This window comes from Falco peregrinus, chromosome 3, assembly GCF_023634155.1.
Source record: "Falco peregrinus isolate bFalPer1 chromosome 3, bFalPer1.pri, whole genome shotgun sequence".
Taxonomy (NCBI): Eukaryota; Metazoa; Chordata; class Aves; order Falconiformes; family Falconidae; genus Falco; species Falco peregrinus.
In genome coordinates this window covers 48,527,901-48,554,872 of record NC_073723.1, presented here as the reverse complement: position 1 = coordinate 48,554,872, position 26,972 = coordinate 48,527,901, and the positions used below count along the sequence as shown (strand labels likewise).

Below are 26,972 nucleotides of genomic sequence, written 5' to 3'. Positions count from 1 at the left end.
TTAAAGGTGGTGAAGGTTCACAAACACACATTCAAGTGTACGTATATTGATCAAAAATGAGAAAAAAGTTAAAGAAGAAAAAATTTGAAATTTGTTTCTGAGGATTCTTTTTCTAAATAGGTTGTCATAGATTATCTGCAATTTTGAGCCAAATATTTTAACTTATAATGGGTCTTATTAAGTTGCAACCTGGTAAGGCTCTTCTTATTGACACAAATCTTTCATCAGGTTTTCACTTGGAAAAGGTATCCATGGAAGACACATAACTGACTGGTGGAGCAAGAGAACTACTTTTCTCTGTTTCATCTCTGTGTAATCCCTTAAATAAGGATTGCTGCCCTTTTGGTCTGGCTGAGCAACTGCAGTGTGAATTAGGCTGAAAAGACTACTCAGGACACAAATGTTTTTCATTATTGCAATCTAGTCCCCTCAAAAACATCTTTATATCTTTAATTCATGCTGGAAAGTCTATCACAAGTAACAGTAGATTTTACCCATTATCAACACTAATAGAAATGAGGCGATAATTCATAAATCTATAAAGCATAACAGTTGGAAGGTCTCTATGCCAAGAAATTAAACTCTCTTTTCCAGCTGAGGAAGTAGGTGTAAGACCCACAAAAAGCCAAAATCACATATTGTGAAAATGTTTGATGTCTGGCGTCTCACCATCTTCTTTAGGGATCCTCAGTGTTCTAAACATTTTAAAAATATTGTGGACTTTTAAACTGATAGAGAATAGTAGAACTTATTTAAAAGTAACTTTATCTAATATTTTTCCTTCAATGACTTTTATTAAAACTAATCCTACAAGTTAATTCAAATCTGGGACCAAGTTTGTCATTCTTTCCTAAGAAAATAAAATACCATTCTGTGATGTTCACTTCTGCCCTTCTCATTCCCTGCATTTCATTCTCAAATGGAAGCCCTGGGAGACTATTTTGTTGAGAGTATAAGATGTTTTAAATGGTATCCCTATAAATCATTAAATGTGAAATTTGGGAAGGAAAATCTCAAATCTCTCAGGAAGTGAGCATAAGCAGCTGATCGATCTGTGTGAGGAAATGGGTGGTTTAGCAGTATATTGCAGAACCACAAAGGGAATAGTGCTTAATGTAGGAGTTATAGCATCTTTAAACTCATCATCTCTGGTTCTGTTGGTATTAAATTAATGAAAAAAGAAAATCCTCATTTTCCTCTCACTTTCATGTTTCAAAAGACACTGTTAATTTAGCTCGATGGTTCTATTTCAGTATGTCTTTTTGATTCTGAATTTTTCAGGTGGATGTTTTTCAAGTGGAAGCAGTAGATGTTGGGACTCTGCAAGTGATGGTGGTTGAAAAAGGGAGAGGCTCTGACTGGCTTCTTGAGAAGATTATTGTGAAGGAGTCAGCAGCTTCAGGGTCAGAAACATTGTTTATGGCTCAAACATGGCTAAAAGACAGACACGATGGAAAAAGATCTGCCTCAGTAACTTTGAATGCCACAGGTCAATATTATACTCGAACTATTATTTGCTAAGAAATTAGTTCCAAACTGAAGAATGCAGCTATGTGATTTGCTTCTATAAACAAGTTATGGTTTAAAATATTCCAGTAGAACATTGCCATTATATAGTGAGTTAGTGTGTCTGAACACTGTTGTATTTTAGTACCATTTAATAACCACTATTTGCCAGAGGATAATTTCTGCGTTGTTACTTCAGATTTACAGTGGCATAAATGGCAACAAATTTGCCCTAATCTCTTTACAAATTGCTGCTTTTCCAAGTCTTCTACGCTGCCACTTGCAAACAATTTTTTAAGCTTCGAATATCACTGCCAGCTGCTTGCTAGACATAGTGAAAATGAGGTAAATAGTGGGGCAAACTATGTTTAAGCAGTATAGAAAATGCCTCCATTGTATTCAAGAAGACTGTTTTGCATTATTTATGCCACACTGTTTGGATAGCTTTTGCCAGAAACTGGACTTACTATTGACTGACACCACACAGGTAATCAGTGCACAGAAGAGCAGTTTTGACCCCACTGACTGTGACTGCATGCCTTGTTAGGGCAAGAAGGGAATGTGCACCTTCCTTCCCTGTGCCATGGTTTCAATACAAGCACAATCTGATGTGGGAGGGAACCATGGCACTCCCCAATCAAATCAGCAGGCAACAAAAGCCCAGTATGTACCTTTAAGACTGATGTATTTCTTTTCTTATCATCTTGCCCCTAAAGAGAATAGACAAGTAGAAGTAAATAGATGAGTCCTTAGATTACAGAAAATATTCTAGTTCTTCTCCTCTGAACTCCCAGGGCATCTCTGCTCACTGTAGTGGCATTGGCATGATGGTGCTTGTCCAGCAACAGCCTAATGAGACTGAGTAGAATTCCAGTGCAATCCATTTCCTCTGCTTTATCATCTAAAGTTTTGTCATTTGAAACCTGGAAAGAGGAGGAAGCTGTTATTGTGCAAAAGCAAATAATTTCAAAAGTTTTTTAGATTGTATGTTGGGACTTTTCTGAATTAAATATAGGAATATTTAGTGTATTTAAAGTTATATAATTTGGCTTTATTCAAATAATAATAAAAAAGTTTCTGTTTCTACCAGAATGCATTGATTTGGTAGAAGAAGAAAATATTCCTGTGAGTTTTTTACACAATAATTGGCAAATCCAGACTTGGTTGTGATCTCAAAAGAAGGCTTTCCATCTTTGGTTCAGACCTCTATCTAATGTTTACAAGTAGTTTTGATCTATATCAAATGCCACTGAAACCAATGGAAGCTGATATCAGTTGCAGGAATATCAGCCCCCCAAATGGGCATTAAAACCATCCAATTAGTTCTGATTCATCCAGAGCATAAATTGTATAAATGAACAGAAATACTTTAAAGTGAAAAATACTTGAATCTTCATGTTACAATCATTTCACAGTAAAGAGCTAACTCTAGAGTCAGTTCATTAAACAGAATGATATGTAGGAGATGACGTTTAAGTAGAAAATCACATTGTACATTTCCTAGTTAAATTTTTAATCTAAATGATATAATAGTCAGTTGCCTCACTAGATTTGAATACAGGCATTTATTATAATTTGCTCTACAGAAGTATTAATTTGGTCTTCTATCTTCTTTTAACTAGAAATTCAGGAGAGGAGGAGCTCTTCTGCCTGGCATTTAGGAAAAGAGCAAATGAATTCAGGTATAGCTTCTACCATTACATTCACTGTTTAATTCATCAGTTCTGAAATAATAGTGTGAGAATATCTTCATCACAATACGTCATTATGCTTACTAGTACTGACAATATTTTCCCCTTTGTAATAGTAAGAAATGGTAATATATTTAGGGAGCTGATCAGCACCCAGATGAAGTACTTCTATATTAATGTTTCCCATGTAAACTAAAACATGTCTCAGGAATTTTATCTCAGGTATCTTGGTTAACATATGAAAACAGAAAAATCTTTAATATTTTTCTTTTTTCCTTTTTATTTTCCTTATTTTATTTTTTCAGAAGGCAGATGGAGGATTTATTTCACAAAGAGTCAAGAAGAAACAAAAGCAGACTTTGAAAAGTTGTCACAAAATATATCCAAGTTGGTTATGTTTTTTTATGGAAGCAATGGCAAGTCAAATCTGGTTTCCATGGAAAACAAAGTGGAACATCAGGCTAAGAACCAAATAACATATGATGTAAAATAATATATAGATTTGTCTATATTTAAATTCTCTTTCAGTTTCCTTTTAATGAGAAATAAACATGTAGTGCTGTAAGTATTGCAGATATTATTGTTTAAATATTCAAGAAAAGCAGAACTGAAATTTTCATTTTCACTGTTTTTGGCTTTCTAAATTTCATGATGAATAGGCATTTTTTTTTTGTCAACAAATAGTCATAGTTAATAATGCATATCAATTTAAATGGCATTAACATTAAGTAGCCACATTTAGAAATCAGTGCAGTATGTAATTTGAATTTGATAGAATAATTACAATGAATGCCCCTGGAGTATAAAACTAATATTTCTGTAAGTGCTTACTCAACCTGATTCAGCTGCCTTTGAACTCAATGGGACTTTTAGCACCAAGACTGATGCAAATGGGTCTAGGTTCATGCTTTTAGAGAATTTTAGAGAAAATTTCCTCTCTTCCTGTCAATTAGCTAAGCATATATCTATTTATCTCTCTTTGGATGCTAACTCATTGTTTTGTTGCTTTCTAGATATATTTACCATCTGATCTGGGAATGCTTTATAAAGTGAGACTTGGTCTCCAGAGTTTGGAAAACAGCACATCCCAGTTGTCTTTTTGTCACTTAAAAATGCAGAACACATCAACCCTGGATACCTTTAGTCTCACCATAAATAAAACACTTCCTCTTTCTCTTAATGGAGACAGATGGATTGAATTCCCTGTAGAGTGGCCATTAAAAGAAGCACTTTCTGGTAGGTATAAATATACCTTAAAGCAGTAGAGTGGTCCAGGAGTTTAATATGTCCTAATATTACAACTGAAACCTTTATCAAAACAGAAAATTTTATTGTCTTTATTTAATGATTCATAAAGTCTAGATAAGAATTTAAAATGTATGAAGGAAAACACTATCCACTCTGCTTACTTTCTGTACCATAAAGTGGGAAATGCAATATTCATTTGATTGCACAGAACCATTATTATGTGCTACAAAGGACAGTTTATAAAAAATATCTCTTTCTTGCAATATTGTAATATTTCTACTCTCTGTTTAGTTCTCACCTGCTCATGTTACTGACATTAACATGATTTTTTATAGCTCATTTACTATTAAGCAATTTTTTTTGTTTGCATATTCCAAAGATTCTCAGTAAATCAGAGCTCAAAAGTACATGTGTCCAGTTTATTACCTTTAGACATTGCAAATATTTATGCTTGTCAAAATTAGCTCAACAATTGTCTTACATGTTATCTTTGTTAAGCAAAACAAAATAAACCCTTTCACCTCAAATCCACCATATCTTCCATATTCTTCTAATGCAATGCTTACTGAATGCCACCATATGACAGAACAATTCTCAATTTAATAAACAGACCAAATAACGATGCTTAATACTTAAATACTTTGTGCCTGAGTTTTATGCAGAAAATAAATTACTTACCTGGGTAAAGAATAAATCAGTTCATCCAAAGTGAGATGAAGCAGGTGTTAAATGAACTACCCCAATACTCTTTGGATTGGAATTTATGGCCCAGTTTCAGTGAGGTGTTTGCATATGTCTAGATGTAAGCATGCAAGTAATCTCAGTAGAATTAACAGGGGTTGAGGGTTTTTTGCATATTTTGGTGCAACTGAAAATTTAAATTTGTATTTAGGCTTTAGATTTTATATTGCTTAAAGCTGTTATTTTCATTTGAAGACTTGCACAGTATGGGTACATAGCAAGGCTTAATGGCTTTCATCTCTTATACACAAGATTGAAACAAAGTGGACCTCCAGATTAACATAAAGCACATGAACATGCCCCTTGCAAAAGACTGATCGCTGTCACATGCAGACATATTTAGGGTACATGTACAAGCACATAGAAATAGTGAGAGAAAGATGCAACATGGGTGATAAATGGGCAGTGAGACTGGAACACTTCTGACCTTGGTTCCAACTCTGGCTCTTCACTGACCTCTTGGTTGAAAAAGTAATTTTTACATTATTTGCCCAATTTTTTATTCCTGTAATATTTTCCTTCTTTGAAAAATGTTTTGAGATCAAGAGACAAAATATCACCAAAAAGAATAGGTATTATATTGCCTATGTGTTTAGGTAAAAGAACAAACAAACAAATAGCTCATCTGTTACATTTATTTCTTTCCACACATGCTTTAGAAGTCTTCAAGGAGGGATTTGTAAGCACAGTGAAGGAAAAAAAAGGGACAATGGAAAAACGTATTCCCCCAAGTCTCTGCCATTTTATGTCCAAGAGGGCTTTAAGGAGCTCCACAGCAGGTGGCACACATAGAGTTCAAAGCGATCCTTTACCTATGAACTTACTTACAATTTATTGTGCAAAACAGGTTGGCTTTTCTGTCATCTTTCTAAATCTAATTTATTTTCTCCTTGCTTTTCTTTTTCTCAGCTAAACGCAAAACCAGTATTGTGTTAATTAGAATGGAAACCAGCTGATCATAATCACGTTAACCAAAAGCTGTGTGCTGTTAAATTTCAGATATAGCTCTGTCATTCATAGAGTGCTTTAGTATTTAATCTCTTAGTTATCTTTTCCTTTTTTTATTTTGTACTTGGGATTGTGATGAAGCATATGCTAATGGCTAATTGAAACCACCAAAACCCACTTGATAAAATACAGTGCAAACCCTCGAGATCTGGCTGTGCTCACACGTGCCTTTGGGTGTACCAATGGGGAGAGGTCTCCAGCTGAGTGGATACATAGTTTCTCGTCACTTCCTTTGAGATGCTGACTCCTCAGGAATCCCCAAGGATGAAACGGTGCTCTCTCTCTCACATACAGGGCTGTACAGAAGGTGAATTTTGCACTACCATAGCTTTTAAGGCAGAACAATTAAACAGTGAGAAGGTGAAACAAAAATAGATTATGCTACTTTCAAACAGCTGATTATTTCCACAGAGTTAATACAGAGGCAAAATTCACAATAGGATTATGAAAACATTAGAATTTTATGAAATTAATGGAGTTGTAACATTCGTATATGTTATCCTTAAAGTATGTAACTTTTCGGAGATTTATTTTGTGTCTCCCCTCTCCAATCTATTCAGTACACTACAGAGGTAAATATTTGCCCACATTTGCCCTATGATGGTCTTATCCCACTACCTGAACAAAGACCATCATTTAAGCATTTTAGCCCTCTTCCCTTGCCTGCATTAATCTCCTTCTTCATACAATGTACTTGCTAGTTCTATCCACTATATAATCCAATCCAAAATTCCTGCAGGTCAGTCTCTAGTTGACTACAGTGTGTCAGGGCCATGATAAGACAACGGATCTTCTTGCCTTGGCCAGAGACACCTACAATTTCCAGCCATGATGGGCATAGGGTATCCATTTAAGATCATGCCTGAGCTATGTCAAATGTGTCTCTGTCTCTAATCTTTGCTCTGACCCTGTCTTCTGGATGGACCTTGGACCTCTGTTGCAGCCTTATTTTCTAGTCCTGTCTCTGGCCCTTTCTCCTGCTGCTCCCATCTTGACCACCGGGATAGACCCAGATCTTTTTCATTGTTTGCTGCATCTGTGATGTTGACCCCTTTGCCTGCCACATGTAGATGCTGCAGGACTGTTAACTGGTCAGTGAGGGCACTGCCTGTACTGGCAGTCATGCTTAGCTCCTATCTTGTCCACCCTTGTGGAACAGGCCCACTCTTGCTGCTCTCTGAGACAGTGATCCAAGAAACAAGCCTTCGAAATGCAATCCTTTCACTCTTGCTTTGGGCTGGTCCAGCCTAAGTTGTCAAGTCGCACGTCTGGGAGACTGTGGCAAAGCAGAGGTCAAGTAAGAGAAAAAGAGAACACTTAGAAAGTCAAGGTTATCGTCAAAAATAGCACTGCACAAGTTTCATTGTTCTGGGTAGTGACCCACTCACTGCATTGCATCCCTAACCAAATTTGTTTCTTCTCCTGATTCTTCACTTTGGTTGTAACACCACCCACCATATTCCATACAGTCCTTGTATTTAATTTTTTCTTTTATATCCTACCATGCCATGATTTGTTGTTTCTTAGGTATCATCATTTTTTAGTTTCCATTTTAAACTTAGCTGTATCCTCTACCATTTAGGCTTTTACTAAGTTTAACCTTTATAGGTTATACTTATAATAATACCCTTTTGGCACTATGTATTTCTTTCCATGCAGCTGGTCAGCTGCAGTCAGCGTGCAACAAGGGTCTGGTCTCTTTCTGTCATGTAAGTGATGCTGGGGAAACAGGCAAGCCCCATAAACCAGAGCTGTTTCTTGTACTGAACTCAGTATTTTAGATGATCATTAGATCTGAAAGCTGGTATCAGCTTGTTATCTGCTTTACCTGGACTCTGTCTTCTTGACTTCCAAAGGACGCAGGTAATCTGTTTATACGCACAGTCCTGTGTGGGATAGGTGTCTCACTGATCTACATTGAGCCACATTCTACAGAAGCCTTCTGCAAAGTCAAAGGATTTATCCTCTTCTACCACAGCATCTACAAGAATAAAAGAAGATGCTAGATAAGACGATTAGAAGAGGCAAATATTCAGGGCTGTCATATCATTTGGTTCTATGAGTAAATTGTAAATGAATATAAACAGGTACTCTGAGTATGTGCTTACTTTTAAAGGTGTTCAGATGTTGTCATCTTGTCTTCAATTAAATAACTATAACAATTGCATAAATCACAAACAGCACAAATTAATAGGTGACAACTTCAGCTGAGATAGAATTGTCTTCCTGAGCTCCCTCTGTAGGCAGTGGATGTGCTCCATCATAGCAAAGTTCAAAGCAGCAACTTAGGTGCTCTGAATCACATACGAGGAGCTTCTCTTTCCTTCTCTTAGATGATGAAGTCTGAAGGACTTGTCTCCCCAGCTAAAGTTAGTCTTCGTAAAGATCCCAAAAGTGATTGATGAGTTGGAGGTTTATTAGGATTTATTTATTAGGATTCTATTAGGCATTCACCATTAAAAAGAAAAAGGCAACTGACTGCAGTAATTTTTCTATAATGTGCTACTGTTACGAAGCATAAAGCATAGGTATACTTCTCTCTGATTTAATGTAAAGTTGTCAGCATCACTGTGTTTATACTTACAGGACAATATTAAAGGGGAAAACTGAAAAAAACCTTGAATTTTTCTGTCATTTTCAAGTGTTTGAATTTTTAATTACAGCTGACTGCACATGGCTGTTTTCAAATAGCCATGCAAGGTTGTGGCACAGTCTTAACAAGATCTCTTTCTGCTTCCTGTTGCAGTGGTTACATATCATCTAACAGTGTTCTCTAGAAATATTTTGAGTGAGAGAAATTTAGTGCATATGACTGCGTGTATATATGGTACTTACGGTGACACAGGGGACAGATCCCTTCTCTGGTCGTTGCAGAATGTGCAACAGGGAGAGGACAACGAGGTACTCTGACTTAAAGTACTTTAAAATTTATCCTTTGATTCATTCTTGTACTTCCTATAGATTATTTTCAAATTTATCCTTTGATTCATTCCTGTACTTCCTACAGATTATTTTCAAATCTTCCTATATACTTAAGTGATACAGTTTAAGATTGTAATACTGAATAATTTTATTTTAGTCATTTTTAGTTATTGTGGATGGTGTTGAATTGGGAGAACTGGACAAAGTTGTTCTTTTGATCAGCAGTAAAACAGGTAAAGTACTTTCTCTGCTCTCTAAAGCCAGTGATGTGAATCACACAGCTAGCTTCCCGTTAAAGGCAATGAAATAATTGCCAGGTTTAAATCCTGTTTAATTTCCTTTGGCTATTTTTGCTAAAATGTAATAGTTTATAAAGCAAAATCCTACATTTTGACACATTTAAATCCTTGGATCTAAAAGCTATATCATCATTGCATCAATAAAGTAAAGTATTCCTTTCTATACAAGAAAGAAAATCAGAAAATTAAGATGAATAATTATATTCTGCAATTAATACGTGATTATTAGTAAGTGATCTACGAGAATAATTATAACTCATGAAAGAAACTGGTATTGTTTAATTTTCCTTCTGTGATTCAGTTATTTTCACTGTTTTCCCTACCTGTTATGTTTTAACCCTGCGACATTTGGAAGGGGATTTTACACCTTTTAGGCAATCAGCAGTTTTGTCATTGAATTTCATCAAAATAGTCATAACTTCAACATCCCTTTGCCTCATCTGTAGGATGGCTATCATTCTACTAATGGATATTCAAAGAATTAATTGTAAAGTTTTTTAAAGTCCTTTAATGAAATTTGCTATATAATTGCAAATCATTACTTACTATGTATTACAGGTCACCATTTTCAGAAAGTTTTCTAGGAAAACAAAGGTTCTGTGTTGGACATTATCTGTCTTTTTTGTTTGCCCATCTGTTGGCTGCTCATAATAACATTTTGGGCTCACCACACGATTTCAACCAAATCTGTAAAATGTGTATAGACATCAAAGACTTTTGGCCAGTAAGCGTATACATACTGGTTGGCTGGTCAACTCATCCCGCACCACAGCATGGTCTGCCTCAGCTGCTGGGGGCCTCAGAGGGGGCACAGTGTGGAGCTGCAGTTACTACAGAGGGGGAGGGAAGGAAAGGGACAGCCCTGCCATGCTGCTGTTGGGGAGCAAGGCAGTTAGGTCACTAATTTTGTTTCCCACAAATTCAGTTGTGAAAGTTAACTATGGCCATCTGTCTGTCTGACAGTCATTGAATATAGCAATTACCTGCTGCCAAAGGGCACCACAGAGAGCATGACAAGCAAGATTTTTCTGGTCAGGTTCAAAAACATGATTCACAAAGGAAGGACTTGGGGGCTCGCTGGCTCTGTATGTGTTATGAAGACAGGATTGGGCAGAATTATAACACATTTCTTCCAAAGGAGTTAGATAATAAAGCACTTTAGATGAGTAAGGGTGTCTGTGTTGTAGCTAGGCTTGTTTGGACCAAGACTGAACCAAAAATTCTCAGACACAAAAGCTCTTTAGCATATGAAGTCAGATGTACCCTAGGGGATTGGTCAGCCCAGGCAGACTGGTGCTGTAATGCATTTATGTGTCTTCTAATATCTGAACAAGTTTTTAAGATCATATGGTTTGAGATTGCTACCTGAAGCTTCTGACTCTCTCCATGCACTGTCAGGGCAGGTCATGAGTGCAACACAATATCCTGGAATCCCCCCCAAGAGCCTGTAGACTCCTATTGATATAATTAAAGGGACTTGAACAGTAGTAGAAGACAACAGGATGCAGTTTGATGAACAGGGCTGAAGGGACAAATAACGGAAGAGAAGGGAAAATGAACAGTCTTCATGACTAATTAGTGGCAAGAGATTCAGGTCAGTGTTATGGACAGCATATAGCTGAACCCCCAGCAGAAAATTCAAAAAGAAATCTAAGTCAGAGAGCAATCTTTCTCAAACAGCAGAGATATACAGTAAGTTGCTGAACTTCCTTCATACCTGCCATCTAATGAGACCCTCTTTGTGCTGCATGTGGAATGGAGCTCCAACACTCTTGTCAACCAGTCACTGAGGAGGAAGCACCAGATAGGTATTTATGCTCTTTCTCCAAATACGCCCACCTGAGTCATGCTGCATATTTTCTGCATGCCTGTCCAAGGATGGTGAGGACAACACTGCTTCACTAGGACAATGAAAATGCTTGCTCCTACATTTCTAAGTTGAGGTTTAAAATAGGAACAAAATAAGGGATGTTATGATGATTCCAGGATTTTAAAGTCAATTGTTGGTATTTAAAAATAAATTAATAAGTGATGTTTTAATATAGTAGGAATGACACCATTATATCAACAACAGACTCTACCTAATTCCTTGACATGCAGCACAACATTTTCGTTATACTTTATTTTCTTCTTTGTAGACTGCAAACTGGACATTAAAAAATTACACTTGAAAGAAGCTTTAAAGGAGCATCCTATCTATGTATTTGAAGTGAATGAGTAAGTATATTATGTAAAACTAGTAATTTTTTAGTCTTTTTGTGGTATAACAGTTGAAAACACTGAGTAGGCATTGAATTAAAATAACTGTCAGTGTGGTTCAGTCAATGCATACTTTTAAACTAAGTCCATTTCTAACCGTACCGCATTCATAGAGTTTTTTGATTTAACGTATGATTATTTACTTACTACAAAAACATGCGGTTTTGTTTTTTAGAACATTTTCTGTGGATGCAAATAAGCCAGAAATACAGAGAGAAATCCCGGTATCTTTTGTTATTAGAGGAGACAAACAAAAGAATTACATAGATAACTTACGTAAAGAAGGAAGTCAAGCAAGAAATCTGACAGAGTATACTATCAAAGTATACACAGGTGACAAAAGGGGAGCAGGGACTGATGCCAATGTTCATATTATATTATTTGGAAATGAAGACAAATCTGAGGTATTTCAACTCTCTCAGTCACTGGAGCACCGAGACCCCTTTGAAAGAGGAAAAGTGAGTACATAGATTTCATAGGATGTGTCCATTTCTGAACTGGGAAAGTAAACTTTAAATCTATGCAAGATCTTTGTGGAACTTAAGGCATTTATTCTGTTTTCCACATCACTAGATAAGATACAGTCTCAGCTATCTCTGTGTTTCACCTTTTCACCAGAGTAACCAAGGGACATTTTACTTCTATTGTATCTAGCTTACTCTGTTGCTCTTCTGTTAGTCCCAAATACATCATATTGCATCTACTCACCTGCCCAGTTATGCTTTTCCTTGATCTGAAATGCACAAAATACATTGACTGTGCATGTGCATATGTGTGCAATATCCCTTGCTGTTGCACAAACTTTTAATATTGTGCTTGAGAATACAGCAGTTTCTTACATCCCATCATTTTACTTTGCCATGGAAACTGATGCTGTGGCCTCACCGAATGTATAAGGCTATAACCAGATAAAATGGAACCATGCACATCAACCTGATTCTGATATCCATCATGCTTTAGGGTGTTCAGAGACCCCTAGATACTGGTACTTATATAAGAATGCTCATTCTCTGCGTGATGTCCTAGTATTGTAGGAGAATGTTCTATTTTAATAAACATATTACTCTGGCAAAGGAATTGCTCCATTTGCTCACCACCTGTGCAATGGAGTATAATGATGGTTACCCTTATGTAGCAAGAAATAAGTATATTTTCCACATCTTTCTCCTGTGGATTTCTTGAAAGGTAATGACTGAATAATTAAAACTCCAGTTAAAATATCTTCCTTATGAGACCTACCTCATTACCTCCAGTTGTAATAAACATCATTTTACTTGCAGTTGGTCCAGGTTTCTTCAGCCAGGATGTCTGTGACTATCTTCTAAAGGTTCTTTAACTATGTATAGTCTCCCATACTGAGGAGGTTAATAATTGTTACCTATGGGCACAAGGAGCAAGTAAGAAAGTGTCTTGAGCAGTACTTCCTTTTACCTAGTACTACACAGGAGGTACCACTGCCCTTTGAAAAAGAAGAGTAGATATGCAGAAATCCTGTTAGCAATCCAGCTGTCAATGGGTAGCCAGTGATGTCAAATGCCTTATGAAAAAAGGATCTCATTTTAAAAAAATCCATAATAGGAAATAAAGTAATATTTTAAATTAAAATATATAATATTTGAGACAGATAATAGTACATGTAGTAAAAGCCTTTACCTTTTATGTTCTTTAATGTATATTTCTGTATCTTATACAGAAAACATTTTATAAGTGTATCAGTTGAGAATTCATAAGAGAGCAAAAATGTTTTTCTAGTAGATGCAAGTCAGGAAAGAGGTAGGGATTGTCTTACTATAAGTCGAAAAGTGATTTTTTCATGTTTAAACAGACCTAGTAGGAGAGGATCTATACCACAGATTTTCAGTAAGGAAAATAAACCACATCAGGTGTCAGCTACCTATTTTGAATTGGTATTACTACACTTAGTCTCAGAACTGACCTAAACAAATGTATGTTTTCAGACATCAGTGTATTATTTTTAATAATTTTATTTTAATATTGAAGGTTGATACATTCAAGATTAAGACAAAAAATTTAGGCAGCCTACAGTCAATTGAAATTGGTCATGATGGGAAAGGATTTGGTGAGTATACTGTATGTGTTCAATAGTCTTGTAAAAATCTTCTGCTTAAATATCTGCCTGACATTTGGAAAGGTTTTTTAAGTCATGCAGTTGCTACAGCTAGCTAATACAAATTTGTATACAAATGAGGTCAGTTTGACTGCTTTTGCTTACACCCCTTCTGTCACTATCACATTTTCATTGACTTTAGCTCGATTTTTTTTTTTTTCTAACAAAGAAGAGATCTAATTAGCACAAACCTCAGAAGGTTTTATCATTCAAACATTGCTCAGCCAAAACTCCTATTAGATGTCTTGAAAAACAGGACTGAATTTTCAAACTGAAGGCTAAACTTTCCATGCTTTGAACAGTATCTAAGAAATGTTTGGGTAAGCTCAGGGCTCTGGTCAAAGCATGCTGTAGCTCCCTCTGACACACATATGGCTTTTCTTCTTGTGAAAGCTAAACTATGAGAACATTAGTGTGCACCAGATCTTGCCCTGATGTCAAGTTAGGATGTGGCTACAGTACATACCCACACATGACAATGGAAACTACTTCTACGTACATTGTATAAAACATAACTTCTAAAACCTGAATTAAAAAAAAAAAAAAAGGAAGGAAAAAAAAAGATAGGAGACTAGGACATATAAGATTTTGAGCTTACATTTAGTGGTGCTAAAACCCCCCAGAAATATACAAATATATATTTATAAACAGAATTGGCAAGCAATGTGCAGTTTGAGTCAAAAAGGTGTGCTAGTATTGAGATATTCTAGTTGGGTCAATGTTGCTTAACCTGTCAGAAAGAAATAGGTTTAGGTTTAATAAAAACTGATTTATCTATAAATATGGCTATAAGATGGCAAGGGTTTATCCTATCTAGGATGAACCAAGCAAAATTCTGCAAATAGCAGTTCCTGTTTAGGCAAAAGTTGAACAGGTTTTTATTCTAACTACCCACTAATATTGTATGTGTTATGGTATCAAAAACTCAAAAAGAAAAAGCCTATAGAAATACCTATAATAAATAAAATCCTTCTGTTGACTTTCATCTTATTCATGTTAGGTGCTGTACATGCACACAATTCAACTTAGAACTGATCTGGGAAAGGTACTCCACACCAGCAGACTTTTACCACTCTGAGAGTTGCACAGAAGTCTGCAGCAGTAATAGAGGTTGAACTTTTATTTCCTGGGTCCCAAACTATCAACAACATGATTATCTTTCCTCTCTGTGTCTTGATCAACATCACACAGCTGCTAATACTGCCTTCCTAGCACAGCTGGTATGTGTTGATTCATCTTACATCCATGTATACCTTCCTTCCTCTAAATTTTTCTATGAAATTATCTCCAAGTGTCTTTTGTCACATCAGCTGTTATCCTCACAAGCACCCTCAAAAGTAAAACCTCTTTGATATGTTTCATGTGTTTGCTAATCTTTTCCAGCTGCCTCTAGATTTCTCCATACCTGGAGATTTCAGTGAGGTCTGTTGGAGTTCTGTCAATAAAGGACGAAGCATTAAATGTTAAACTTTTCAGGAAAGCAAACATGCCTTTATATTAGTTTGTAAAGTGCCGTGTAAATTTGAGAGACTGTAAACTTTTATTGCTGATAATCTTGACTCCGAATTACAGAGATTTCATGAAAGGTCATATATTCCAAGTAGAGTCTATGATATATTAAACCATTCACAAGATTTCATTAAAGAAGTTCCAAAAGTACTTCACAATATCGATAAATGACACTTGTGAATTGAAGATGAAAAATGTAGACACCTTTATGGCCTAGTTATACTTGCTAATTGTTTGAAAATGTCCATGAAAAGTGAGAAACATCATTCCGCCTTCATGTTTTATCTAAATTGGTACAATTTGCAAATATTTTTATATCACATTTTTAGCCTACTTAGAAATATTTTTATTGATTTTAGCCTACTTAGTACTTTGTCTAAATATTTGAAAACCAAAATAATTTGTTAGAATATAGTATTTTATCTCTAGGCCATGCAAAGAATACCAAAAGGTTTTCAGCTACTAGTAGTATGATCCTAATTAGTTTTTAAATGTTGTCATTAAGTATTTGCATTAGCAAACATGACTAAAGATGCCAGCACAAATATTGTGTATCTATAATAAAGTTCTATTTTTAAAATCTTTATGTTTTAATATTCTATGATATAAAATTCTATGGCACAAGAATGAAGGTATTTTTCACACAGCAAAATAGGAGATTATAGCAGAATACTAAATACATTCTTAAAGCTAAAACAGATATGAGTGTTGGCCTAAATGGAGATGCTATTCTGAATCATGAGTGCTGGAGAAATATGGATATGAAAAGCATTTGGATTCACCACTTGGTTTATATAAGTATAGATACATTAATTAGAAAGGAGGAATAGAATTTCTGGTTTCTTACTGTTTAAGGGCTTGGGTTATCATTACAGAAATTACATCTACTGATAAAGTCTATCTGTTTTTACTGCTTTGGTGGACACTGAAGATCAAAACCCACCAGGAGTGTACACTGAATACATTTCAGAATACCAGAAAGGGCAAAATGAGATTTCAAGAATGCATTCAACATTACCATGCATTCTGTTTCATTTGTCTTACTGCCTGTTCTGTTCAGTATGGAAAAATGAGTTGTAATAAAAAACTTCCTTTATATTTTCTGTCAAAAACATCAAAGACCTTCTCTGTAAAGCTGAGAGAAGTTGATATTAATTTGCATAATCTACATTCCAGTTTTATTATCGATATTGAATACAATTGGAAGTACTGAACCACACAGTGTTTGGGAATGAAATCAGAAACCTTTCTTATGCTTTATTTGTGTTTTGGTTATGTAATATTGGCTCTTTTTTTTCCTTCTGTAGCAAGTGGCTGGTTTCTGGAAAAAGTAGAAATCATAGATACGTCTAGGAATTCAGCGTATTGCTTCAACTGTAACAGGTCAGTAGATCGCTCTGTGGTGCTGTTTTCTTTTTAACAAGGATTAGTAGTAGTCTTTTTAGTCTCTTGGTTGTTTCTCTTCTGGTTTCCTAAAACAGTAAGCATTTTTTAACCATGCTGTGTTCCTGTCAGTCCATCCCCAGTAACTTTTGAACCCTTTGGCCAATTTCAAAGTAATTTGACAGAATATTTGGAGGAAGACACTATATTTTCCCAAGTTATTAAGACTGGATGACTATGTCATTTTCAAGAGGTATTGGTATACTGATATCTTCTCTTGGCAAAGGCACTAAATTGCGTCTCTCCCTCCTACAGACTCTAATGTTGACTGGTGAACCATTACACAAGTATTGGTGCATATGTAGCTCTGACAAGCATGTCAGGGGTATGCAAAGAGTCATGGGAGGGAATCAGAAATACAGGATGGTGGGAGGGTTGTGGAATATGGCAGTATAGATAAAGCACTGGAGAAAAAGCAGTGTGTTTTATTGAGTAAAAGCAGCATTACAATTGTTCTGTTTCAGTGTCTGCTTAGTATGGATCTAAGATTGTGCTGGTTTCATCTGGGATAGAGTTAATTTCAGCAATATTCAACAAATAGGGTCAAGATAAAAGAAACCTTTTTATACTATGTAAGAGGATAATGATCTAAATTTAGACATTTATTTGGATAAAGGGGTGCTGGAGTAAAGGGCTTCTAATGCAGAAAAAGAAAATCCAGTCTGTGTCAGACTGAAACAATACCTTTCAGAAGCTGGAAACTAAATTGAAAGATGTATTTGGAGTGACTATTCACTACAGTATACCATTTATAGCTTAAAAAATTTCAGAATAAACAGCAGAAGCAAACACATTCATGCCTTCCTAAGTGTAAAATAGATTTTTAATACATCTGGAGAACAGACAAGTGTGAAAACTTACAAGTTCCCTATATCTAGGAAAAGGGATGTTGCCTGGTGGTCTAAAAACATAAATGGTAGCCAAGAATATTTATTTTTTTTTCTTTCCCCTAAATGTTTCTGTAAACTTGACAATTCATGGAAGCCAAATCACAGCCAAATAAAGCAACATTTTTTTGTTCTTTGATAGTTGGACTCTAAGTCATGAGAATCTGTGGCTGTTACCAACCTCAACATCAAACTTCTTCCAACAACACTTAAATTCCCTTCATTAAATTTCTTCCAAACATATGCTCAGGTACTATTTATTCTTCTAGATACCTAATTTTAGGTTAGTAGGCATGAGCAGAAGTCCTTAGACCACAATATCACCCAGGTGTGCAACACAGTCCATGATGGAATTTTCAGTTTGTGTCAGTCTGCCTCTTTTGTTTGTAAAATTTTGTTTGTAAAAAAGACCACACCAGTCAGAGGAAAATTCTTGAAAAAGATAGCTTGCAGCAAACATTTTTTTCTGGAGGTTGTTCATTCCCCACCACTCCCCCGCCCCGCCACCCTCAGCCCCCCACCCCCCACCCCCAGTTTTATTGAAAGTCTTATGGTAAAAACATAAAGGTATGTAAGAGACACATTTTGAGCAATAACTTGAATCACATCATTGATGTGGGGGAGTGACTGACATTATTTCACTGAGAAACCTGAAAGGAGGTCAGCATCTTTTACTAGCTCATTTAAATGCCTGTTGTCTAGCTTTCATGTCACACCTTTCCTTGGCTCTGGGACTTCCATGAGCAATTTTATCCGCCAAGATTAGCTATGTTTCAGCCTGGAACTGTTTAGCTTCAGCCATATCTCCCAGCTGTTCAACGGTGCAACTTCAGATGTGAGCTACATTAACACTATACTGGGATTCCCTCCCATACTAACTCCTTAACAGACATCACATCAACCAGTCTGTCACAAGCTTTGCAAAAGTGTTAGAAGCTTTCTGACTTTCTTTGGAAATTAATATTTCCTCTGTGGTTCCACTTAGCATCAATCTACCTCAGCTTTGGAGCCAGGCCTATTTCCCATACAGTCAATGGTAAAAGTTCCATAGTCTCTTACAGCGCAGGGATTGGGCCCACCATGCAACTCGCTGCTTTGTGAACTAACAAGGAGCTAGGAGAAATAAACTGTCCCTGGAATGGAACACATGGACAATCACCTGCTATCCCAGAACACGTTTCCTTTCTCTAAATTATCCTGGTTTTACGCCACTGGGTGAAACAATCTACTTGTTACCTTATGACCAACAAATAAAATTAATGTATATTTCATAAATATATTTATAAAGTTAATTACACTTAAAAATTACACATATATGGACACTTAAAAAAAAAAAAAAGGCCACTATTTTCATCAGGTTGGTTACTGCTTCTGTATAAAGCAATGAGAGACCTCTCCTAGAAATCCAAAGGTGCAGAAGCAGGCTTTCACAATTTGTCTATTTGTTAAGCTTTATGTGTGCCGTGTCTATGACAGGTTTTTATGTTTTTCCCTTAAGGTGGCTTGCTGAGGATGAAAGTGATGGCTGCACCACAGTGCAACTTTATCCATAGCTGCTTGATTTCTGATTCTTTCTGCGTGTGTTGCTTCCCCAAATTCATGCTGATTTGATTTACTTGTGTTTTACAATTCTGGAGGTATTGTAATTACTGCGAAGGAATGTCAAAACAATGCATTAAAAGCATCACAGTAAATTAAACATATCTAATGTGAATAATGCCTTCCGATCCTATTAGAGATGGTCAAAAACCTTGCATGACTGAAATTTAGAAAACAGAAATTTAAAGCTGCAACATGGCTTTGTGGACTTGATCTGAGCATTTATAATGGTAGACATATGTAGTAACATAAACATTTTCGTTTCAGTAATAACTTGTGGCTAAGTTAAATTTAGCTCTTGTGTCAAATCTGTCAATATTTATTAATTTGATAAATCTGTTTCAATTTCGAAGTTTATTAAAATTTAGATTTTTTCAAAAATCATTTTCCAAACAAACTGCACAACTCTTCAGCCTTACCATGTATTGCTTCCTTTTTCTGTAAGAACATAACAGAAAGTAATAAAGAACTTCTTATTCAGGAGTTCACCCTCTGTCGGTAAGCCTCCCACTGACATTTGATTGTAAAATCTTGTAGCTGAGCCAGAACCTCAGCTGAGAACCTTTAGATCCAAAGGGTCTCTTAAGAGAGGCTGTTATCAGTAACATCGCAATAGCTTACTGGCAGGCTTAGGCAGCTCCCTGCTCAGCTTGATGACTTCTGCAGTGCACATTCTTAGCCATCTAACTGGCTTTCCAGTGCTCTATGTGTGAATGCCTTTACTACTAAAAAAAGCCCAATTCCTTTTGAAAATGCACAATAAATGGAAACATTTTTAGCTCTAAATACACAAATTAATGTTTGGTTTGGTAGGCTTTGACATTGCCAGAATTGACTCAGGAAGGGTTTAGGATACAGATGAGTCTGAAATGAAGTCATGACTTGCACATCACCTGAAGTTTCATGTGTGTGATCAGAATACAAATATTGTATATAAGCTACATAGGGCATCCCTCTGTTTAAACAAAAGCTTCACGTTCAGTACCTCCAAATTTAAAATCTGTATGAAGATCTGAATTTTAGACTTGTTTTACCCTCAAGGTACTACCATGTTCTGTGGCAGTAATGTGCTTTCTATAATTAGAAGAATTAAATGAGTTTCTAATCTGTGCTGATGAAACGTTGTTTGGCTGTCTTTTTAATATGTTTAATGCTTTTTACTCACATTATTCTGTGAAATAAGGAATGTTGGCTGATATCTGCATGGCTGATGAGATTTCAGTTGTTACTTTGACAAAAGAAAACCCAAACACATATAATGAGTCTTGGCAGGTCATTTATATCTACCTTATACGTCATAAAAGGAGAGCTAATGTAAGGTGTGGTGTGATCAGAGTAAGCAACGGAATAGAGTCAGTTTCTTCTAAAAGTGCTCTTTTTGCTGACACTGCTACCACATGCACTGGAATGGATTTGAAATTGTATCCCCAGAGCACACAGTTCACTCAGTATCAGTATTCATTACACTGAATCACTTTGTTGTGATTTATTATGTGATTTGTTTCATTATTATGTCTTTCATTAATAGTTTGTAATAGTAGCTTTCTTTGATGCCGTTTCTGATTTATCAAGTGTAAATAATGCCTTCCTAATCTGTTTCTCATTACTAAGAGTGAATACCCTCCTTCTGCAGCTGCCTTCCATATTTGAAAATCATGTTCTCTACCTATAGAGTGTAGAAATCACGTTTTGGATCCACTTCCCTGGATCCAGAGCCATGTAAACACCTTGACAATTTCACTAACAGGACCACTATATCAGAAGGCTTCATTTCAAGAGTGTCATGGGTGCTTGCAGCACGTATTACCAGGGGATTATACTTTGATAAGAAAATTTGAAATACCATTAGAAACTTCTCAGGTCTTACATGGAAGACATGCCAGTTGTTAGAATATTTAGCTTCTGACTAGTGCCAAACCCAAACTTGCCTCTTCCACATGGCATACAGTGATGTCTGCTGTGTTTGGCACAGAAGTCACTTAATCTCTGTCCCTAGCAAGTGGGACAATTTTTGGAAAAAATTAATGGTCAAAGACAGAGACTTTACAGAGATGCCACCTCATGTGCACTCTGCTGTTGCTGCACAGCAAGGGTGCTGCCTTGCGTTTTTCCTCCCAGCACCCTGCCCTGCATATGGAGAGCCTGGGATGATATTGACACCACTGGTGCCTCTGCAGGGTACAGAGTTGTAGTGTGGAAAAGAGAATGCCCAGGTCAACAAGAAACCCAGGCGTCTGGCACCCATGGGAGCCTTGGAAGGAGCAGTGAGGTAACTCAAATCAGCTGGAAGATTCAAGGCTGTACTGGAGAGAAGAGTTTGCCTTCCACTGCCTCTCCCTGCTACAGCCTGTCCTTGAAGATCTGTATGAGAAGACAATGGCTAGAGGATTTTGCCACTGCTGCTGTGTTGTTGTTATTATTACTCATTATTCATATTATTCACATTACTCATATAATAATAATAAATAATGATATAAGAATAATGCTATAATAATGATATAATATTAACAACAACAATAATAATAATAATAATAATCTCGAGGCAAGAACATCTAGTTTTGCACTGCAGAGAAAGCTTGGAGCTGGGTGCTAAAATATAGACCCTGAAGACCATAACACAGACTCCTAGGCATAATAGAGTCTGAAAGTGTCCATTAAGGATCCAGCATTAGTTAACTGTCTTTTTTTCCTTATCCACTTTTCCTGGTGTGCTTTTATATATATTATTATGTTGATCTAGGTGACATATTTCTGCCCATCTAAGCTTGTAAGTGTCTCAGTTTCTTTTGCTGATGACGTTAAGGATTTGAAAAAAAACAACCCATGTTCTGACTGGCTCATCGGACCATTTAATATTCTCCCAGCAACTCCAAGTACTGCCTTGCTGAAAGTCATCATACAAAAGAAAGGATTCCCTCCTCTGAAGTACGTATGAGCAGTTATATTGCATCTATCCATCCCGTAGTTTGTCAGTTGTTGAAACAAAATAAGAAAAAAGAAAGTACCAAGTGCTCCTTTGAGTTCCTTTAGAAGTCTTGGATGAATATCATCTAGTCCTGGTGGGTTAGTATTTATAAAGGTGTTTGTAAATATAAACATCCTTTGCTCACACATTAATTTAAAATGGTTCTTGGACTTCTTCTCCATGAAGAAAAGCAGCAGTCCGGAAAAGCCCATAAACTCCTCTGTACTAAGCAGTGCAAAGCAGTGTAACTTTCTGTGCTGTGGCTGAATCTTTGCTTTACAATTATTTTGCTTGGCTTGAATTCATTTAAAACAGGTGAATCAAAAAGGGGAAAGAAAATGGGACTCTTCAAACTTTTGAAAATTCTTAATTACATCTTAAATACAGTGTCATAGGGCATGTTAATATCCCCTTTCCACTTAGGCATTCCATAAATGCTTTTCCCATTTATCATAAAAGGTGATGCGCTTCATTGTTGGTTGGTTTCTGCATGCACAAGGGCAGTGAAAAGGTTGTCAGCATTGTACAAAGCCTGGTTGCAAGCTTGCTTCCTGTGATGTCTTCCCACATGTCCACGCCTCCTGCTATCATTTGTTCTGTGTTCAGCTCTATCCTTGATTATATTTTTAAATACATACTATGAAACAACATGAAAGGTAACTGACATCTGTTTCTAAATAATAAATGTAATTTTAAGAAATCCAGAATTAAATCTTTCAAAAATTCTAAGAAATCATTTCTTCTTTCATACATAATACTAAAATCCATATGCTGTCATCAAAGCAGGGCTGTTCTCAGTCATTCTGTTTGCTTAAACTTGGAATTTATTCATTTATTTATTTTTCTGCTCTACACTCTATCTAGAGTGTACAGTTGAATGTATTTATATTTTTCTAATGTTTAGACATTAAAAGAAATTACAGCCCCAATTCACCATGAAATTTAAGTATGTGCCTAAAATGCAAGTATATGCCTAAACCATAAGTATATAAACAGCCTTACTAAGTTCAGTTTATAATCTACTTAAAGTTAGGTGTACATCCAAGAATCCTGTTACAATGCATCTCTTTCTTTCTAGAGCTTGTGGGGGGTGTGTGTGTGTATGCGTAGGCATTTTCGCATGAACCTTCCCATGCTACAAAAAGAGATCTAGGTGTACAAAATATAATGTTATAAAGCAAAGTAATTTCTGAAACCAGGGAACATTCCAGAGTATTCTTTGTAATTGTTAAAGTGAGCTAATATATGGAGATACTTGATTCATGCTTCTTTTCTCAATTTAAAGGCAAGTTTACAGTTTGGAAAATGTTTCTGTGTGAACCCACATGTAGGCCTATAAATAAAATATTCTCAAGCTAAAGTAAGCAAGAATAGCTGTTTACACTTGATATGTTTTAAAAATATGTAGTATTTTAAACTAATTTTCTATGCAGTGTACCAATTTACCAATGTATTTCTGGGTTTTGCTTATGTTAATTTACTGAAATGTTGGCTTAATTGAAAGGAATTGCATTCTGCTTTTGCAATTAAGCAACTCAGTTACCAGACATACAGTGACGTGTGACTGTTACGAATGAACCTATTTGGGCAAAAAGGCAATTAATTACTTTAGTGTGTAAATATTAAACATACTGCCTATATTACAACTTCCACTGACACCTGTGTGTATAGTTTAAACATGATTCTATTGAAAACATCTAAAACTTGTGAATATTTTGTAGAATAATTCTCACTTGCTGCTTCTAAAGAAATTGATTGCATGTGCATGTGTGCCTGAGGGCACTGTTTTAACATGGAAAACTAGCTGAAGTCAGATGTATGGAAGACACGGTAGTGAGACTATGTCAGAGTGAATGAGAAAACAGATATTTATCAGATTCTTCATCAGGTCACCCCAGCTTTACACCATACACATCAAGGCAGAGAGAAGCACAGTGCAGGAAAAGGCACTGGGTACCTTTTGAAGAGAAATAAAATGCATATCAGAAGGTAGTAAGAAAGGGAAGGAAGGAAGGAAGCAAGGAAGGAAGGGAGGGAGGAAGGGAGGAAGGGAGGAAGGGAGGAAGGGAGGAAGGGAGGAAGCTAGCAGATTCACCAGATCTTTTGGAAGAAGTCACCAGAGAACTTGCAGCTTAGGACTTCATTTATTTCTAAGGGGCGGCTGCTCAGGAGCTCTGCTCAGCAGGAGAGACTGGTCTGTGGCAAGCCCTGCCAGGACAGCAGGGTTCTGCACAGCTCCTTTACGATGCCAAACTGGTCCCCAGAAGACTGACTATGGTAAGGAAGGCAGGCTTTTGTGCCAAAATACTGTCATAGGGTGTCAAATCCAGGTACAATAAACTCATTCTAATGCTTCAGTTACTCTGAGCTAGAAGAAAATGCAGAAACCTCAAGCACCAATCTACAATTGTCAAAAGTATTGCCAAACAAAAAAAAAAAATAGATTTGGAATGAATGTACGCAAACATCGATTAGACCTGTAGAGTGTAATGATATTCTAATGGCAAAAGGAGAGAACTACAACCAAGAGCTTGAGTGTGTTTTGATAGGGCAGTCTATGCAATATAGCTAAAGAAGACTGGGAAAAACGTCATTGTTAGGGACCTGAAGAAATAAAAATACTTTAAAGATAAGAGCATTGGAACACAGAAGTGTATTTCCTGGACATTTAGGTTTGAGTTGATAACAGTTTACAATGAAAAAAAAACAGAAAGCAAAAATAAAAGTATTCCTAAAGTAGACAAAGAAGCTATGATATTGTAAGGCGGGGGGTGGGGTGGCGGGTGGGGGAGTGGGGAGAGAAACAGGAGCTGTAATTCAGAACAAAGCAAAACCAGTACTTGTGATAACCATAAAAATGTTTTCTTTACAGAAAGATGGAGAAAAAGGAAGTAAAGAATAAAATCTCCTTCAGAGAAAAATTAGCTTTTCATGAGAAATGTATGTGTCTGTATTTGGTTTATGAAAAATGTGTTGATGTCCGTGATTGCATTTTTGCTCTTCAATTGTATTTTGTAATTAATTTCTGAGGTTTAGTAACAATATTGGCTTGCTGAATGCATGCTGGTTTGTACACAGTGTGTACAACCTCTTCTGGCCCCACAGCTCCACAGAAGGTATGCCAGCCTAACAGAGAGAAAATTTGGTTCTGTTTCTTGGAAGCCATTTCTTCATCACTTAAATATTATTTGGGATCCTTCCATTCGTTATCTTGTAAGTCAGAAAACAAAACAGAAGACATTCCTCTGGAAGTATCCAACAGCCTTCAATTTAAGTTCAAATGTTCATCTTTTGCACTGCCTTCATTTAACAGACAGATATTGTTAATACAAAAATCAGTGGGAATGAATATTCTTCCCCTCACAAATGCAACAGTAGTTGAATGCTAGAACAGCAAACCACGCCAACCAACCAAAAGAGACAAAACGGAGGAGAGGAAAGGACAGAAATGAGACAAAACAGAAAAATACAGGAAAGAAAGTGTAAAACGCCTCATCACAACAAAACATCTGACAAACTGAACACCTTTCAGATTTACAGGTCTGATCTAAAGCCTGCTGTCGTGAACTGGAGTCTTCCAGGGTGATGGCTCAATACCTTTGGTCCAACTCTGCCCCTGAGTGAAGTGGCTGAGGGTAAATATACCAGAAAATTTGTCCCATATCTGGGGCAGGGAGGGGAGGATGTAGGGACACTTGGCCCCAGCAGTTATCTCCTCCAAGCTGACTAATGCGGTACCCTCAAGCAGGCTACCATGACCTCTGAGGATGATGTACAGCTAGACCGACACCATTTATGTTCTTAACTATCTACTGCATAGCTCAGAGGTACCTTCTGCCCTTTTAGTATGTCGGACCCTGATCTCTCCATTTTATTCCCTCCATCTTCAACCTGACATTTTAGAGTCACCCTCCCACACCAGCCCCAGCATCTTAGGTTAGGATTTTGGCTCTAGGAGCATGGTTGTTCCCCACCATCACTTGTGTATCACACTATAACCTCCACTACAAATTTGTAGCATCTTTTAGACCTGCGTATGCCAAACAGATTCAATTGAAGTAACTTAAAGTGCACACTAAAGATGTAACTATAAATAGAATAATATGGGAAACTTGTTGGTATATATAAACCACCAACTTGCAGATAAATTAGCTTCATTATTAAAGCACCTTCTCTGCTGACAAGGTAATCTTAAGTGAATCTATTGTGTTATATATAGGTGCTGACTGAATTATTAAAAGATACTTTAAAGAAAGAAGTAATTTGCATTAAAAGTCTAAGGCAATAAAGATCATATGGATAGTAATGAGAATGAAATTAATATGGGGTTACAAAAGGATTAGAAATAAAAGTACAACTATACCACTGTAGCCAAGATTGCAGAGCAAATGTGTATTATTTAAGAACCATTATGTGATGATGTAATTAAAGACTCTTGTAATGTGTGGTAACATGCAAAATAACAAGCTAAATTAGTTTACGTGTGCTCTCCGCCTTTCAAAGTTTGATTTTTGTGTGCTAGGTACTCTTTGAATAATACAGCATTCATGCTGTAGTGTTTTCTTGACATTTGGGGCATGTAACAGCAACAGCTAATTTCCAAAAGGCAACTTCATACTTACCATGTACATTTAACAGTTAGACGGCAGATTTTTCAGCTGTCCACATGGCTTCTCTTTCATCAATGAAGTTGACGGGGCTTTATTTAGTCACATATCTTAATGTCACAGTCCTACTGCCATTCCTATTAAGACATTCTAGCAACGT

The 26,972-nt window shown here is 36.4% G+C and overlaps 1 protein-coding gene across 1 annotated transcript in view; it reads left to right on the top strand.

The window, feature by feature from the left end:
- The window catches only part of LOC101915968 (lipoxygenase homology domain-containing protein 1), a 144,647-nt gene extending 124,381 nt beyond the window's left edge, over nt 1-20,266 (top strand). The window contains exons 35-45 of the mRNA XM_055800878.1: nt 1,282-1,489; nt 3,129-3,188; nt 3,503-3,681; nt 4,211-4,433; nt 8,941-9,095; nt 9,274-9,349; nt 11,554-11,632; nt 11,850-12,132; nt 13,676-13,754; nt 16,619-16,694; nt 19,140-20,266. Coding sequence (XP_055656853.1) covers nt 1,282-1,489; nt 3,129-3,188; nt 3,503-3,681; nt 4,211-4,433; nt 8,941-9,095; nt 9,274-9,349; nt 11,554-11,632; nt 11,850-12,132; nt 13,676-13,754; nt 16,619-16,694; nt 19,140-19,194 — 1,473 coding nt within the window. The 3' untranslated portion in view covers nt 19,195-20,266. The remainder of the gene's footprint in view (nt 1-1,281; nt 1,490-3,128; nt 3,189-3,502; nt 3,682-4,210; nt 4,434-8,940; nt 9,096-9,273; nt 9,350-11,553; nt 11,633-11,849; nt 12,133-13,675; nt 13,755-16,618; nt 16,695-19,139) is intronic.
- Nucleotides 20,267-26,972: the final 6,706 nt, after the last annotated feature.